Consider the following 15886-nt stretch of genomic DNA (forward strand, 5'->3'; position numbering starts at 1 on the left):
CGACGCTGGCCTGCAGCGGCCACGCCGAGCAACATGGAGCCGGCCGCGCCCGGACCCGGCCTACCAAATAATGAATGGCAGTAACCCCCCCTTGGCCATCCCCGGACCACCCCCCCACCAGCCCCCCAGCCCTGGCCAAAGTCCCCCCCACCGGCTAGCAGCACGGTTTCCCCCTGACTGTGGTGCCGCTGGACACAGTGTGCAGCCGCCACGTGGGGTCGGCGCAAAAAACAGCATTAGTGTTCCGTGCCATGGGGAATGCGACCTATGGGGGCGGAACATTAGGGGAGGGGCTTCTGATGTGCGCCAATGCCTTTCCAACGGCATGCGGCGTGCAATACAATGACGCCATTTCAGAGGGGGCAGAGACTCTAAAACCGGCGTCAGACCGGCACCACCCCCGATTTGGGCGTCAACGGGATTCTCCGCCCAATCACCGATTATGATATTGGCGTTGGGCAATGGAGAATCCCACCCTGTGTGTTTTTCATTGGAGGAGGTGGCTCTCCATTGGCCACCAGTGGCATTGTCCGGTCCCTCCGAAGTCAAGGCCATTTGCGTTGCTTTTCTCTGTGTGTCTGTCTCTCCCCTTGTCTCACTCTGGCACACTCACCGTCTGAAAGTAGGTCTGCTTCTCGGTCTCCTTTACTCTCAGTTCTCCAATTTCTATATATAGATATATACACGAATGTATACATATTTCATATCCATCTCAGCCAACCTCTCTCCCATTCAGCTTCAAACTCTTTGCCTCTCTCATCCAAGCTATCACTTTGTCAGTTTGCATTTTTCTCAGACTCTCCTTCAAATAAAGATAACTCTCAACAGTTTTCTTGTCAAAATATACCTTGGAAAAAGGCTCTATATAACCTTCATGCTCTGGCTTGTTTGGGAGTCATTTGGTAAAACAATTTCATCACTCAGGTAATAACTTGAGAAAGAAACATACTTTGAGTTAAGCACAATAACATCAGTGAATTATAGAGATGCAAGTTGGAATATTTCGTCACAATACAGACACAGTGGTGACTATGTTTTTAAAATCTCTTATACTGATAACGAAATAACTAGGAAGACTTTCGATTGAAACCTCAGGCTTTTAATAGAGATGGGTCTCAAACTAAGGATGTTAATATAGCCATTCAAAGTCATGAACCTATGTTGTAAATATCAGAACAATCTGATGAGGAGGAATCGAATGGCTCCCTTCTTTCCTCACTCCTTGTTTGAAGGCAACACGTTTTTCTTAACAATATGCTTGCTAATTTAATGACTGCTTAGCTGTTTACGCGCTGTGATTATATAAGAGACATAAACAATCAGGTTTTCTTGAGTTTTTTGAAAAGAGAACATTGTATTTATTGTACGTAACCCAACCTAAGAAATTATAAAAATAAATAAATTTAGAGTACCCAACAATTTTTTTGCAATTAAAGGGCAATTTAGGACTTCCGGTTGCGGCTATGACCAGCTAAGTCGCACGTTTGGCTGCTCCTGTTAGGAAGGTGTTTTCGGGCCGATTGGAGGGCCCCTAACGGCGCTGGAACGGCAATTCCCGGTGGGGGAAGGTTCCCAGAGGAGAACCCCGTCCAATTTATGGTCGTCACCCGAAGTGGGGCAGGAAAAAAAGCGGCAGCAGCTCCCCGAAAAAAGCGGGGGAAGAAATCCAAAATGGCGGCCGGCGGCGCACCCGAGGACTGGAGGACATGGGCGGCGAAGCAGCAGGCCGCTCTCCTGCGCTTCTTCACGGAGCTGAAAGTGGAGCTGCTGGAGTCGATGAACGCGACGACCACCAGGCTGATGGGGGCGCAGGCGACCCAAGAGGCGTCAATTCGGGAGCTGCAGCAGGAGATGACTGTGAGGGAGGAGGAGGCCACGGTCCTCGTGGGAAAGGTGGAGGTGCACGAGGCACTCCACCTGAGATGGCAGAACCGATTGGAGGAGATGGATACTCGCATGAGGTGGAAAAACCTGAGGATCCTGGGCCTGGCAGAAGGGCTGGAGGGGTCGGACCTTCAGGGGTATGTGGCAGAAATGCTGGGCTCACTGATGGGGGCAGGGGCCGTCCCTTCGCCCCTGGAATTGGAGGAGGCATACAGAGTAATGGCCAGGAAGCCAAGAGCAAACGAACCCCCGAGGGCGGTGCTGGTTCGGTTCCAGCGATTCAGTGACCGGGAGAGGGTGCTGAGGTGGGCCAAGAGAGAGAGGAGCAGCAAATGGGAGAACTCGACGGTGAGGATCTTTCAGGACTGGAGTGCGGAGGTGGCAAAGCGGCGGGCCCGGTTCAACCGGACGAAGGCGGTGCTGCATGCCAAGAGAATTAGATTCGGGATGCTGCAGCCAGCGCGCTTGTGGGTGACCTACAAGGACCAGCACCACTATTTCAAGTCCCCGGAGGAGGCGTGGGCCTTCGTCCAGGAAGAAAGGCTGGACTCGAACTAGAACCAGGGGATACTTGGCGGTCGTTGCCGCTCTGGTACTTTAAGCTGGACACGTGGCTTTCTGTTGGCTGGATTTTCACTTGGCCGTATTTTTGGACCCTTTTTGTTCTCTATACCAGTTTTTTCTCTTTTTTTCTTGTTATTTATAATGTTATGGTGGGAGGGCGGGGTGGGGGGGGAGTGCCGGGGGTATGTGTTTCTTGTGGGGTTTTTGGTTGTTTTGTATTTTTCGGGGGGAGATCGGGGACGGGGGTGGAACTGAAGATGGAGGGGCGGGGAGGGACAGGGCGAAAGCGCGGGCTTTCCTCTGGTTTCCCGCGCACGGGGCAGAGGAGGGAGGGGGGTGGGAGTAAGGGGCGTGGTCAGCAATGGCTCCCTTTCCCGCGCTGGAGCGGGGTCAAGGAGGGGTGGTAAGGGGGGGGACGTCCCCCCATGCCGGGAGGAGCCGGAGTGTGGCAGGGGCAGCCGGGTCAGCGTAAATCAGCTGACTCACGGAAGTACTATGGAGGGTGCGTCGCGGCTAGGAAGGGTCCTAGCCTGGGGGGGGAGGAGGGTGGGGGGGGGGGAGGGGGAGGGAGGAAGGGGGGGGGCTACCGGGTTGCTGCTGAAAAGGCCAGGGAGGAGAAGTTGAGGACTGGAGGGGTGGGGGGGGGGGGGGGGGGGGGGCGCCATCGCCATGGGGAGCGGGTCAGAAAGGGAGGGCTGACTCGGGGCGAGCAGGGGACAGGATATGGCTAGTCGGCGGGGGAAAGGGGCGGGCTGCCCTTCGACCCGGCTGATAACTTGGAATGTGAGGGGGCTGAATGGGCCGATCAAGAGAACGAGAGTAATCTCGCATTTGAAGGGGCTGAAGGCGGATGTAGCAATGCTACAAGAGACCCATTTGAAGGTGGCGGACCAGGTCCGCCTGAGAAGGGGGTGGGTGGGACAAGTGTTCCACTCAGGACTGGACGTAAAGAACCGAGGGGTGGCGATCCTGGTAGGGAAGAGGGTGTCGTTCGTGGCGGTGGAGGTGGTGGCGGATAAAGAGGGTAGATATGTCATGGTGAAGGGTAGGCTGCAGGGGGAGAAAGTGGTGATGGTTAACGTGTATGCCCCGAACTGGGACGACGCTGGCTTCATGAGGCGCCTACTGGGCCTCATTCCGGACCTGGAGGCAGGGGGCCTGATCATGGGGGGGACTTCAACACAGTGCTGGACCCCGTGTTGGACAGATCGAGTTCAAGGACGAGTAGGAGGCCGGCAGCGGCAGAAGTGTTAAAGGGGTTTATGGAGCAGATGGGAGGGGTGGACCCCTGGAGGTTTGGGAGGCCGAGGGCGAGGGAGTATTCCTTTTTCTCCCATGTCCACAGAGTCTATTCTAGAATTGACTTTTTTGTATTAAGCAGGGGACTGATCCCGAAAGTACGGGAAGTGGAGTACTCGGCCATAGCGGTCTCAGACCACGCGCCACACTGGGTAGATTTGGAAATGGGAGAGGTGCGAGACCAGCGTCCGCTGTGGCGTCTGGATGTGGGGTTGCTGGCGGATGAGGAGGTGTGTAAGAGGGTCCGGAAGAGCATTGAGAGATATTTGGACATTAATGACACGGGGGAGGTGCAGGTGGGGATGGTATGGGAGGCCCTGAAGGCGGTGATCCGGGGGGAGCTGATCTCCATACGGGCACATAGGGAAAGGAGGGAGAGACAGGAGAGGGAGAGGCTGGTGGGGGAGCTTCTGGACGTGGATAGGAAATATGCGGAGGCACCAGAGGAGGGGCTGCTGGGGGAACGGCGTAGTTTGCAGGCTAAGTTTGACCTGTTGACCACCAGAAAGGCGGAGACACAGTGGAGAAGGGCGCAGGGCGCGATTTATGAGTATGGGGAGAAGGCGAGTAGGATGCTGGCGCATCAGCTCCGCAAGCGGGATGCGGCTAGAGAAATTGGGGGAGTGAGGGAGAGGGGTGGGAACATAGTGCAGAAGGGGCCAGAAGTAAATGGGGTTTTCAGAGACTTCTATAAGGAGCTGTATCGGTCAGAGCCGCCGACGAGGGGAGGGGGGATGGAGGGCTTCTTGAACAAACTGAGGTTCCCCAAGGTCCAAGAGGAGCTGGTAGAGGGGCTGGGGGCGCAGATAGGGCTAGAGGAGCTAGTCAAGGGGATTGGGCATATGCAGTCGGGGAAGGCGCCGGGGCCAGACGGGTTCCCGGTGGAATTTTACAAAAAATATGCGGATCTGGTGGGCCCTGTGCTGGTGCGAGCCTTCAACGAGGCATGGGAGGGGGGGGGCTCTGCCCCCGACAATGTCGCAGGCACTGATCTCTCTGATCTTGAAGCGGGATAAGGACCCCGTGCAGTGTGGGTCATATAGGCCTATCTCGCTCCTGAATGTGGATGCCAAGCTGCTGGCAAAGATCCTGGCTACTAGGATAGAGGATTGTGTGCCAGGGGTGATACACGAGGACCAGACGGGTTTTGTGAAAGGGCGGCAGCTTAATACGAACGTGCGGAGACTGCTAAACGTCATCATGATGCCGGCAGTGGAGGGGGAGGCGGAGATAGTGGTGGCATTGGACGCGGAGAAAGCATTTGATAGGGTGGAGTGGAAGTACCTGTGGGAGACGCTGGAGCGGTTTGGATTTGGGGAGGGATTTATTAAATGGGTGAAGCTGCTCTATTCGGCCCCGACGGCAAGTGTAGTGACGAATGGTAGGAGATCGGAGTATTTTGGGCTCCACCGGGGGACCAGACAGGGGTGCCCCTTGTCCCCCCTGCTCTTCGCACTGGCAATTGAACCGTTGGCGATGGCACTGAGGGGCTCAGGGGGGTGGAGAGGGCTGACAAGGGGCGGGGAGGAGCACCGGGTATCGCTATACGCGGACGACCTGCTGCTATACGTGGCAGACCCAGAAGGGGGAATGCCGGAGGTGATGGAACTGCTAGCAGAATTCGGGGACTTTTCGGGGTATAAGCTAAACTTGGGTAAGAGTGAGGTATTTGTGATACACCCAGGGGACCAGGAAGAGGGAATCGGGAGACTCCCGTTGAAGAGAGCAGGAAAGAGTTTTAGATATTTAGGGGTGCAGGTGGCAAGGAACTGGGGGACTCTCCACAAGTTGAACTTCTCTAGGCTAGTGGAACAGATGGAGGAGGAATTTAAAAGGTGGGACATGGTGCCGCTGTCGCTGGCGGGCAGAGTGCAGTCCGTTAAAATGACGGTCCTCCCAAGGTTTTTGTTTTTATTTCAGTGCTTGCCCATCTTCCTCCCTAGGGCCTTCTTCAAAAAGGTGACGAGCAGCATCATGAGCTACGTGTGGGCGCACGGTACCCCAAGGGTGAGGAGGGTCTTCTTGGAGCGGAGTAGGGAGAGTGGAGGGCTGGCATTACCCAACCTTTCGGGGTATTACTGGGCGGCTAATGTGGCGATGGTGCGCAAGTGGATGATGGAAGGGGAGGGGGCAGCTTGGAAACGAATGGAGAGGGCGTCCTGTGGCAACATAAGCCTGGGGGCCCTAGTAACGGCGCCATGGCCGCTCCCTCCCACGAGGTACACCACGAGCCCGGTGGTGGCGGCCACCCTCAAGATCTGGGGGCAGTGGAGGCGACACAGGGGGGAAGTGGGAGGTCTGATGGAGGCACCGTTAAGAGGGAACCATAGATTCATCCCGGGGAACATGGACGGGGGATTTCAGAGCTGGCACAGGGTGGGCATCAGGCAGCTGAAGGATCCGTTTGTAGATGGGAGGTTTGCGAGCCTGAGAGAGCTGGAGGAGAAATTCGGGCTCCCCCCGGGAAACGTGTTTCGACATTTGCAGGTGAAGGCATTTGCTAGCCGCCAGGTGGAAGGGTTCCCCTTGCTCCCCAGCAGGGGGGCGAGCGATAGGGTGCTCTCGGGGGTCTGGGTCGGAGGGGGGAGGATATCGGACATATACAAAGTAATGCAGGAGGCTGAGGAGGCATCAGTAGAGGAGCTGAAAGACAAGTGGGAGGGGGAGCTGGGAGAGCAGATAGAGGATGGGACATGGGCTGATGCCCTGGAGAGGGTTAATTCTTCCTCCTCGTGTGCGAGGCTTAGCCTCATTCAATTTAAGGTGCTACATAGAGCCCATATGACGGGGACAAGGATGAGTCGGTTCTTTGGGGGTGAGGACAGATGTGTCAGGTGTTCGGGAAGTCCAGCGAACCATGTCCATATGTTTTGGGCATGTCCGGCACTGGAGGAGTTCTGGAAGGGGGTGGCAAGGACGGTGTCGAGGGTGGTGGGATCCAGGGTCAAACCAGGATGGGGGCTAGCGATCTTTGGGGTTGGGGTGGAGCCGGGGGTACAGGAGGCGAGAGAGGCCGGAATACTGGCCTTTGCGTCCCTAGTTGCGCGAAGAAGGATACTGATACAGTGGAAGGACGCGAGGCCTCCAAGCGTGGAAACTTGGATTAATGACATGGCAAGCTTTATCCAGTTGGAAAGGGTCAAATTCGCCCTGAGAGGGTCGGTACAAGGGTTCTTCAGGCGGTGGCAGCCCTTCCTCGACTTTTTGGCTCAAAGATAGGGTGCAGAGGTCGCAGCAGCAGCAACCCGGGAGGGGGGGGGGGGGGTGGCAACAACGGGGGTGGTGGGTTATTTAAGGTTGTAATGCGGGCAAATTTGTTCGCAGTTCATGTTTGATGTTAATTGTTGCTTTGTTTGTTTTTTGGGGGGGGGGGAGGGACAGCGCGCACGGGGGGTCGGGCGGGGGGGGGATATCTGTTAAGAGGGAATATTGTGTAATAGTCTATGGTTAGGGGGGGTAAATATTCTCATGTAAAAAATCTCTTCAATAAAAATTATTTTTTAAAAAAAAGGGCAATTTAGCTTGGCCAATCCACATAACCTGCACATCTTTGGGTTGTGGGGGTGAAACCCACGCAGACACGGGGAAAATGTGCAAACTCCACATGGACAGTGACCCAGAGCCGGGATCGAACCTGGGACAACGGCGCCAACCTAAGAAAAATAATAATAAGCTCCAACTTTCACACACTCAAAGTTTACACAAACACACAATAATTTACCGAGTTGGGGGATAGATTAAGTGATACTTTAAAGTCCAATAAAGATCAAAGTGAAAGCAAAACGCTGCAGATGCTGGAAATCTTAAATCAAAACAGAACATGCTGGAAAAACTCAGCAGGTCTGGCAGCACCTGTGGAGAGAGGAGCAGATGGTGGAAATTCATGGTCCCATCGTGCGACTGAAAAATGCATCGAGCCGTTCAAAAGTCCATTGACCAAAAAGAGGTTACAAAATTCTACCCAGAGTAACATTTTGAGTCCAATGTGACTTCTTCAGAACTGGAGAAAGGTGGAGCTGTGATGGATTTTATGTTGCTGAACAGGGGAAGTGGCAGGTGGAGAATAATAGAAGGGATGGGTTAGAGGGCAGTTCAGCTTAAATGACAAAATGTCATGGGACACAGTCAAAGGGAGTGGTGGCGATAGTATTAAAAACTAAAGCAGGTGATAATAACAGAAGCTATGGCACCTTTGTCATTTAGTTTCTCCTCCCCTCCAACCTATCTTGACCTTCTATTTTTCTCCACTTGCCACTTCCCCCTTTTTCAACAGCATAAAACCTATTACATTTCTACCTCCCTCCAGTTCCAAAGAAAATATTAAAGTGATACAGTTCTTGTAGATTGATGACTTGGCTGGATCCAAACTGGGCTTGGTGGTCTTTTAGCATTGGTGTGGTTTAAAGATTTAGACTGGTGATTTACCTCATTCAGGAGACAGCAGACGCCAGGCTGAGTTCTTTTTAAAATGTCTGTCTTTGACACATGAATAGTCCAACGGCAGACAGGGTTCGAGCTTGCAAGGAGAGGAAAGAAAGTACGAGGCCTACACAGGGGTCTTGCCACCTTTGCGCCTTTTCTGCTTTTCTGCAAAATTCTGCTCTTTAAACATTGATTGCTGTGAAGATTAATTAAACACTAGAATAATAATAACCTTTTATTGTCACAAGTAGGCTCACACTAACACAGCAATGAAATGACTGAGAAAAGCCCCTAGTCGCCACATTCCGGCACCTGTTTGGGTACATGGAGGGAGAATTCAGAATGTCCAAATTACCTAACAGCACGTCTTTCGAGACTTGTGGGAGGAAACCGGAACACACGGAGAAACCCGGAAGACACAGGAAGAACGTGCAGACTCCGCACAGTGACCCAAGCTGGGAATCAAACCTGGGACCCTGGCACTGTGAAGCCACAGTGCTAATCACTGTGCTATGGTGCCGCCCACGTAAGGTGTTTAGTACATCTTAAAAATGGATACTGTTGAAGGATCATTGACCTGAAACGTTAACTCTGCTTCTCTCTCCACTGATGCTGCCAGGCCTACTATTTACAACATTTTGTTTCTTTTTATCTCAGAATTCCTGCATTGGTAGTATTTTGCTTCTGTATTAATGTTTATCCCCCCCTCCTTAGGTGCAGCCTGTGATCTTGTAGTAAGAAAATACCGGAGGCAGTGAAATTGGTATTACCACCAGCGATAATAAATCATTTATGAAAAGAACACTTCTTGTACTTCATGTCTATTTATTTACATAAAATACAGTAATTTAATCTCTGGCGTGTATCCTGGATTTTATGGAGTACATGGGAACAACATAGTATTTCTTGGTAATACTTCAAAAACGGTGGCCCCTCCATTGTGTTTGAATTTTTTTTAAAAGGTGACCACTCAAATTTCAAAACAATTTGTATTTTTTATACTTTCTATTTTTCATACTTCACAAACTAAATATTTTTAGCTGGGGGAGGCACAGTATTTTTTCAATGGATGGTTCTTTTTTTTCTCCCGCTGTTTTCCAGTTTTCTTCCTGCTTTGATGTCTGCAGGCACCTCAACCGTGCAGGGCATCACAGTTCTGTCTTTACCTGGTGTCCGCAAACCTGTATTTAAACAACTAATCACAGTAAAGGAAAATAATGACAGTACTGAGCCTTGTAGGTGTAATCAAATATGAATGAAATGGTTGATATACTATAAGTCTTATGTATTTAACTAATAGAACATCACTTTATAACGTGTTCTTTCAAATAAATTGTCTGAATTCTTCATCATTTACTGTATTGTAAAGGTACCATGTTTAACAAAATCTTCCTTTCAAATAATTAATGGAATTATTTATATAAAAGCAAAGCATCTTCAAGATACATTAGAAATTCTACTGGTAAGGGGTGAGATTAAAAATACAAAATTTCCCACATGCACTCCTGAGTCGCAAAGCTTGAAAGTTGCTTTGCGAGACAACACACAGGACAGTTACAACCTGTAATCATCCAGTTGGTTTTATAAGTGTTGAAGTAAAATGCTGTACCCCGGTCCAATTTTGTTGCAGATGGAGATCTATCCATTTTAAAATCACAAAATCACACATGATTAAGATGGGCTTTTGGCCAAATTGATCTCTTCCCGACAGAACACAAGCCATATAAATATATAAAAATTCAACGGTTAACTGAGATCTGGTGGTTCACATAATTTTTCAGAATTGGTGGTATGTCCAGACAGTCAATGGAATGTAGTCCACTTCCTTGCTTGAGATATTTACGAATGGTTATCCTAGACAGTGACATCAAGCACCTTGGTTGAGCTGGAATCAAAAATACATTAGGTCAATGTCTTAGCTCAACAATATCAGTAGCAATTGAGATTACTTTTCTTTTTCAATTTAAACCTGGTTGTTGAACATATTCTGATATTCCTCCTCTCTCCTGCACTTGGGGTGAAGTCTCCCATGATCTGAACCCATATTTCCTGGTTCAGATTATTAGTATTGGTCCTTGTAGGGGCAACACGGTGGCGCAGTGGTAGCACTGCAGTTTCACGCCGCCGAGATCCCAGGTTCGGTCCCAGCTCTGGGTCACTGTCTGTGTGGAGTTTGCACATTCTCCCCGTGTTTGCGTGGGTTTCGCCCCCACAACCCAAAGATGTGCAAGGTAGGTGGATTGAACATGCTAAATTGCCCCTTAATTGAAACAAAAAATTAATTGGGTACTCTAAATTTATCAAAAAAAAAATTTTTTAAGTATTGGTCCTTGTCCTAAACTCAGGCTGGGAATCCGTTCCTTCACTGTCTCTGGGGCAAAGTCGTGGAACTCCCTCCCTAACAGTACAGTAGGTGTTCCTACACCTCAAGAACTGCAGTGGTTCAAGAAGCCAACTCACCACGACCTTCTGAAGGGCAACTGGGGATGGGCAATAAATGCTGGCCTAACCAGCGATGCCCACATCCTGTAAATTAATTTACAACATTTTGTAAAGAGCAGCATCAACTAGCGGGGTGCCCAGGAATGAATGCAGTACTCCAATTTCATTCCAACCAGAATTTTACACAACTGTGGCATAACTTCCATCCCTTTGAATTCCTGTTCCTTTGAGGTAAAGGCTAACATTAATTAGCCTTTTAAATTATTTCTTGTACCTGTCCACTAACTTTTGGTGATTTCTGTACATGGACCCCTAAAATCTATTTGGTTGTCCACAATTTCTAGCTTCTTAACATTTGGAAAATACTGTGATCTATCTCCTTCTGATACAAAGTGAACAAGCACACATTTCCCCATTTTGAACTCCACCCACTAATTTAATCCATCAGTGATCCGTTACAGCTTTCTACTCTTATCTGCATTACTTACTATGTTGCCCACTTAGTGAAAGAGAATTTACAGATTTTTTTTTCTGCCCTAGTTATCTCCCGAGAAGCCACCAGTCTAGAGAAACTTGCCATTTATTTTAGTTCTAGATATTATTTTTCACAAAACTTAAATAGTGAAGCCGCTGGGTTGTATTTGAACTCCTGTTCTCTGGATTACACTACTTTATGCTCTCCGTTAAAAACAGTACAAGGTGAAAATGTTCTTTTTCAGAAGTCAATCTCTGCATTTTCCACAAATAAATTAATGAAGGGATAAAGAACAGGATTCTAAGATAATTTTAATAGGTAACAAATATAGAGCTACTCTTTACATATGCAATAATATACAAAATTTGAATGACAATTTAGGTTTCTGAAGATTGAAGTTACCACCACAATAGGTAAAGTCGAGTTAGCAACTGATGAAAATGTACTCCCCCCCCCCCCCCGGTTTATTTTTAAGACTGGTTCTTCTCTTTTATACTAACTTGTAGTTTGATGCAAAAATTGGCGATTATTTGGCAGTTACTGTTCAATTAATGAACCAGCTCTGCTGCTCAAAAGTATGATGTTTTAAATATAGAAATCACAATTAAATCTGCTGCTTACCTCTGGCTCTGGTTAGAAGTTTAAACACTTCCTTTTGTTTTATATTTTTATCCACAGAGAGATCTGGTAAATAGATATTTGCTCCGAAGTCTATGAGGAGCTGGACATATTCAGTCCCACAACCATATCTGAAACACATCTCCAGGGCGGACTTTGGTGTTTTAATTCTTGCCAGTAGTCTCTCCTCCGTGCAGTTAAAATCTGGGTTGGCTCCATGTAAGAGAAGAAGCCGAAAGCAGTCAAAATGTCCATACACTAAAGAGAGATAGAGAGGACCACTGCAAGCACACGGATTGGAGGCCCAATCTGGCATCTTGGAACGGACATTGACTTCGGCCCCATGCTCCAGAAGTTCCTTTAAAATCTCCATCTCTCCTTCTCTGGCAGCAATCAAAATAGGTGAACTGTTGTTATACTTACTACCATTGGGATTAGCCCCTGCCCTGAGCAAGGCTTGGACACAGTCTAAATGCCTACCACTAACAGCAGTAAACAAAGGGGTTTGTGCCTTCACATCCAAACTATCCACCTCAGCACCATGGGCTAGGAGGACCTCCAGACATTTCAAATGACCCCGAGTAGCTGCTAAACGTAGAGGGGTTCCTGGAACACCCCACCCACTCCGGCTATTAATAAATTTAGTGTACCTCTCCTGGGATAGGAGTTCACCTAACAACTTGTCATCATCTTTAGATATTGCTTGGTTCAACTGACTTCTTTCTCCATTGTCATCTTCATCTTTTGGCTGGAACATGGAAAATATCTTGGTAATATCCACGAGACTCATTTTGACAGGCCACGTAATCTCCAGCTCCATGACAAAGAAAGATCATCCACTCAGTTTCAGGCACATGCGGATTTGATTCATTCTGGTCACTCCTTAAAATTTGCTGACTGCTAACATGGTCGATGATGCAAGAGAGCAGTGATAAAGTTAGGCACTAAAATATTCTATTGCTTCTTCGCTGATCCAGTAATGCACAGCAAGGTCTTCCCAAATTTACCTTTTTAACAAAAATCTGAAACAGAGTTAAACAGCTTCTTCAGTCTAGTGACCTATCCAAACACCACAGCAAATGTGTCTGAACAAAGATCCTCGAGGCAAGCTAAATTTAGCCCCCATGTCCTTCCTTACTTGGTCAATCATACTGGTGTGGGTAAATATAGCTAGGTGGCAATGTGTGTGTGTATCTTTGTGCCTGTGTCTGAGTGAAGACAGGGGAGGAGAAATGTAAGCCTCTTATGTTACAAACAGAACATGAATAGATGATATTAAAATACAATTAGGAAATGCAAACAGAAAGTGGAAGGAATTGACATTACTTCCTGAGGTAAAATAAATGAAACACTTCTCAGTACTCGTTAAATAAAAATGGTTGAGATGCTCCTTTGAAGTTAATGGCCTTAACCTGTGATGCAAAAATGATAGTGATAGAATTGCAGTCAGGCCCCAATCTAACACAGGAATGCAGCAGTGTGAAAGCTTCTTGGGAAAGCCACGCAGACTGCTTCATCTCCCTAACTACTAACTCTAACCCGCTCCCGGGCAACAGTCTGAGATTAAGCCAGTCCTTTTGCAACCTTGGTGTCATATTTGAGTTTCGGATGACCTTCCGAGCTTATATTCCTGCCATCGAAATGCTACCTTTTTAACTGCTCGACCCTCATTCACGCCTTCATTACCTCAAGACTTGACTATTTCATTCCACCTTCCATAAACAATATGGCACCCAAAACTCAGCCACCCATTGACTAACAGAAAACCCGTTCCTCTACCACCCCTGTGGTCACTGATATTCATTGGCTCCCGTTCAAGCAATATCTTAACTTTAAAATTGTCTTTGTTGCTTTCAAACCCCTCCATAGCCTCACACCTCCCTATCTCTGTAATCTCCAACCATACAACGCCCTGGGATATCTACCCACTTCTAATCATGGCCTCTTGAGTATTCCCAGTTATATTTGCTCCACATTGGTGGCCATACCTTCATAGAACATAGAACATACAATGCAGAAGGAGGCCATTCGGCCCATCGAGTCTGCACCGACCCCCTTAAGCCCTCACTTCCAACCTATCCCCGTAACCCAACAACCCCTCCGAACCTTTTTGGACAGTAAGGGCAGTTTAGCACGGCCAATCCACCTAACCTATATGTCTTTGGACTGTGGGAGGAAATAGGAGCAAACCCACGCAGACACGGGGAGAACGTGCAGACTCCTCACAGTGACCCAGCAGGGAATTGAACGTGTGACCCTGGCGCTGTGAAACAACAGTGCTAACCACTATGCTACCGTGCTGCCTCGTTCTGGAATGTCCTCCCTACACCCCTCTGTTTCGCTACCTCATTTTCCTCCTTTAAGACAATCCTTAAAACCTGTGTCTTTGACAAAGATTTTGGTCATCTGACCAAATATCTTCTTACGTGGCTTAATGTTATGCCTTGTTTTCTAATGCTCCAGTGATATATATATATAAAAACTGTCAATGTTCAACTTGATAAGATTCTCCGCTGCCTACCTCCAGTAGTTGAGTTAACGTTGCGGCGGAGAATCCTGCGTCGGAGAAAAAAGTGGGATCCAGTCCCCCGCCGGCATTTGCATCCTATCAATGGGCCAGGCAATATATTCTGTGGGTCCTTGTGATTCTCCAGTGCTCTGGGCAGGGAATCAGATGGGCGGGAATTGGTGCAGGTCTTGACAAGTGTGGCCCTGACGTGGTCAACCTCGAGGTGAGCCAAGGGGGTAACTCTTTCAGGGAGGGCCAACCTACCACCCACAATTCAAGACCTGCCCACCCCATGCCACCAGTCCCCCCCCCCCACTGCCCCTGCCAGAGACCCCCTAATTAAAGAGATCCCTTAATTAAAGAGACGCCCCAGAAGAGAACCCCTGTCTGGAGGCTAGATAGCAATCTAGCAGAGGCACTGAAAAAATATAACTGTTTTGAAACTCACCTGTGCAATACACCTGCTGGCTCAGTCACAGGAAGCAGCACCTGTCATTTGCTGGAAAGAGAAAACCAGGCAGCTGGGTTTATACCCCCTCAGAACTTTGATCTGCAAGCCATTCATTAATTTCTCTTTGATATTGATTTTACTAGGCTGTGATTGACAGATTCTACACAAACGCAGCTGCCAGCATTGTGCCATTCATCACTTTTCATGCTCAAGGCAGTCACGGTAATGTTCATAAACGTCAAATTTTGATTGACAGCTCCTGGACCACATCAAAGAGAGTTAAATGCTCGCGTTAGTCACCCCCTTACTGGGGGGAGGGGTCGAGGGGGTGCTCCAGAAAATCCTGGGGGGAGGGTACAACATTGCACTGCTGGGGGGTGGCATTGTGATGAGAGGGGACCGAATTGCACTGCGTTGCGGGATGGGGCCCCAGCCACGGGACATCGCTAGCGGGCCACCCGGCTCAAAATGGCAGCCCAATAGTTAGATTCCCTCGGGAATCTCTCATAATCCTCACCATGCAAAAATTTGCATGGCTAAGGATTGGGATCGCTTCCTGATTTGCGCTCCCAGTGTGAGTTCAAATCAGATGCATTTCAGCTCCAGCAGGTGAACATAGGACGGGTTTCATCCGCCCACCGCACCGGACTTCTGATGCGGCATGCCGTCAGGATTCTCCGTTTCATCAGCTAGTCAATGGGATTTCCCATTATGGGGCAGCCCCATGCCGTCAGGAAATCCCCAGCTGCCGGCAAAATGGAGAACCCCGACGGTGGAGACTTCAGCCCATCGGCTTCCAAATGGAGAATCCTGACCATTGTTTTTTTTAAAATATATTTTTATTCTCCTTTTTCACATTTTCTCCCGAATTTACACCCGCCAAAAATAAACAATAATCAACAACAGATATGTCAATCCCCATGACAAAAGCAACGGGGGCAGCACGGTAGCATGGTGGTTAGCATAAATGCTTCACAGGTCCAGGGTCCCAGGTTCGATTCCCGGCTGGGTCACTGTCTGCGCGGAGTCTGTACGTCCTCCCCGTGTATGCGTGGGTTTCCTCCGGGTGCTCTGATTTCCTCCCACAGTCCAAAGATGTGCGGGTTAGGTGGATTGGCCATGCTAAATCGCCCGTAGTGTCCTAAAAAGTAAGGTTAAGGGTTGGGTTACGGGTATAGGGTGGATACGTGGGTTTGAGTAGGGTGATCATTGCTCGGCACAA

At 48.9% G+C, this 15886-nt stretch overlaps 1 protein-coding gene across 2 annotated transcripts; it reads right to left on the reverse strand.

Annotated features, from left to right (window-relative positions):
* Window positions 1–8974: 8974 nt before the first annotated feature.
* asb12a (ankyrin repeat and SOCS box-containing 12a) lies at window positions 8975–12799 on the reverse strand. 2 transcript variants are annotated; one of them, XR_005457855.1, is made up of 3 exons: window positions 11708–12799; window positions 9779–10054; window positions 8975–9350 (listed from the first exon to the last, which is right to left on the reverse strand). XR_005457855.1 is itself a non-coding variant. In XM_038776201.1 (2 exons), exons 1-2 carry the CDS (start codon window positions 12522–12524, stop codon window positions 9909–9911), a joined length of 963 nt encoding a protein of 320 aa, XP_038632129.1. In that variant the 5' UTR covers window positions 12525–12799; the 3' UTR covers window positions 8975–9908. The 2 variants fall into 2 exon arrangements, 1 of the variants encoding a protein (XP_038632129.1); XM_038776201.1 differs by having other exon boundaries at window positions 8975–10054.
* Between the last annotated feature and the right edge of the window lie 3087 nt (window positions 12800–15886).

This window comes from Scyliorhinus canicula, chromosome 17 (genome assembly GCF_902713615.1).
Source record: "Scyliorhinus canicula chromosome 17, sScyCan1.1, whole genome shotgun sequence".
Classification (NCBI taxonomy): domain Eukaryota; kingdom Metazoa; phylum Chordata; class Chondrichthyes; order Carcharhiniformes; family Scyliorhinidae; genus Scyliorhinus; species Scyliorhinus canicula.